We start from the raw sequence: 1,870 nt of genomic DNA, 5'->3' as shown, positions 1-1,870 counted from the left end.
TTCATAAACTACTAAGTAGGTCATATAGTTCGAATTAATTAGTATTTTGATCAAAATTATAGTGTTTAAGATATTGATTAGCAACCTCTTTATAACACAAACGATGCTCGGACTATTAAAACTAGATTGTATATATTGATCTAACATACAATGTCATATCCTGCTCCTTGTAAGTTCATCATGATCTGATCCGAAGCAACAGCTATGCACGGGTGGAAATTACACCATGTATCAATCGATTAGCATATATATTAAATAGATTGAGTGAAATTCGAGTAGAAGAATAGGAATCTCAACCCATATCTCCCGTTTAAAAACTTATGAACTCGTGTGCATGAACCAAGAATAAAGGAGTGTGCCTGACTGCAGGAGACCATTCTATATTATGCATTCATGAAGTCCGTTACTATAATATATTCTTAACCTCCTGCAGACACATCGAATACTAACAGCTAATTAGCTATTAATTCACTACTCAATTCAGCGCGTATGTATCATTCAATCAAAATTTATTTTAGTGAAAATTATTTATAATCAATTTTATAAACATTTCTGATTCAGAGATTCATTTTTTTACCCTACAATTTTGAATTAGAAATCAAGAATTCAATAGAATATCTAATAATTAAGGATATTAACTTCGATAAATCATGTATCTCATCATCAAACTGTCAAATATTTTTTTTTACCCTGCTTTTGTCAAGTTTCAAGAGACTTTTGGAACGATTGAAAGAATTATTGAAAGCATGAATATGGAGAACACAAATATAATTAGAGATAATTGTATGTATAGTATATTCATTTGTATGTATATTCACAGTATCAAAAATTATTGTACAAGGATAAATTTCTATTCTAGTTGCTAAGGACATTGAGAAGAGTTGATCTGGTCTTCACCAAATGCCTAAACAAGGATTCCAAAACTTCGTCGATTTCTTGAATTTCTGACTCTAAATTTACTAGTTGTGACATATCAACATTCACTTTCTTCACAAGCATAGCATCAACAACATCAAAAGATGTCGCTGCTTTCTTCTCAGATCTTTGGTTAAAGAAAGACCAGCTACTCTTCTGTGATCCACCGATGTAAGACAACAAGGAGTTAAAGACTTCAGCAGTCAACGCTTGCACATCCTTGAGCATGCTCTCAATGGCAACGGGCTCAACTGCATTGATATCTTTCAAGCACTTCTTGATTGTCTTCTTGGAAGCTCTTCTGGTTTTTAGATATTCAGCGACTTCGTTGGTAATGTCAAGTTCACCGCTGCATCTTCTTCGAAGAACTGATTGAATGTTTTGGATCTGTTCCTTTGACACTGCCAAGACATCTCGAGATGTTGAGCAAATGTCATTGAGTCTTAGAGATCCATCTAATACTTGTTGAGATTGAGATAAGGTTTTCTGATTTTGGGGCAGTTGAAGAAACTCTTCAACACACTTGTATAAATCATTAAGGCCGCTAAGTTTGCTGGTAAGGGATGAAGTAGAAGCAGCTTGAGATGATCTCAACCTGTTTAATTGTTGATCCAACTGCTCAGAAACGGGGTGAGAGTTTGAGGGGAAACTGAAAGATCGAGTATGGATGGAAGCCATTTTAAATATTCTTTTTTAGTTTGTTAAGAGGCTAAGAGTTGTAAGATAGAAGTTTGAGTTGTTGAATATCTCATTCTTCAGCCTCTATTTATACCAAAGTAACAGAAGACAAAAGAATCAGAAAAATAAATGAGACTCACTGAGATAACGTGGTCTTTCTTGGGCTTATTCAGATTGTCTCTTCGTAGCAAACTAGCCAACTCACGAATCGATCAATGATGAAACTTTCTGTATGTTAATATTATATACAAGTACATGTACATTATATCAGTTAAAG

General features: G+C 33.9%; 1 protein-coding gene across 1 annotated transcript; it reads right to left on the bottom strand.

Annotated features, from left to right (window-relative positions):
• Window positions 1–855: 855 nt before the first annotated feature.
• Window positions 856–1,593, bottom strand: LOC110720689. Its single transcript, XM_021899743.1, has one exon. The coding sequence runs from the start codon at window positions 1,591–1,593 to the stop codon at window positions 856–858; it is 738 nt and encodes a 245-aa protein (XP_021755435.1).
• Between the last annotated feature and the right edge of the window lie 277 nt (window positions 1,594–1,870).

Source organism: Chenopodium quinoa, unplaced genomic scaffold, assembly GCF_001683475.1.
Source record: "Chenopodium quinoa cultivar QQ74 unplaced genomic scaffold, ASM168347v1, whole genome shotgun sequence".
Lineage (NCBI taxonomy): Eukaryota > Viridiplantae > Streptophyta > Magnoliopsida > Caryophyllales > Amaranthaceae > Chenopodium > Chenopodium quinoa.
Note: the sequence above shows the minus strand (reverse complement) of the source record. Positions and strands in the feature narration are given on the sequence as shown.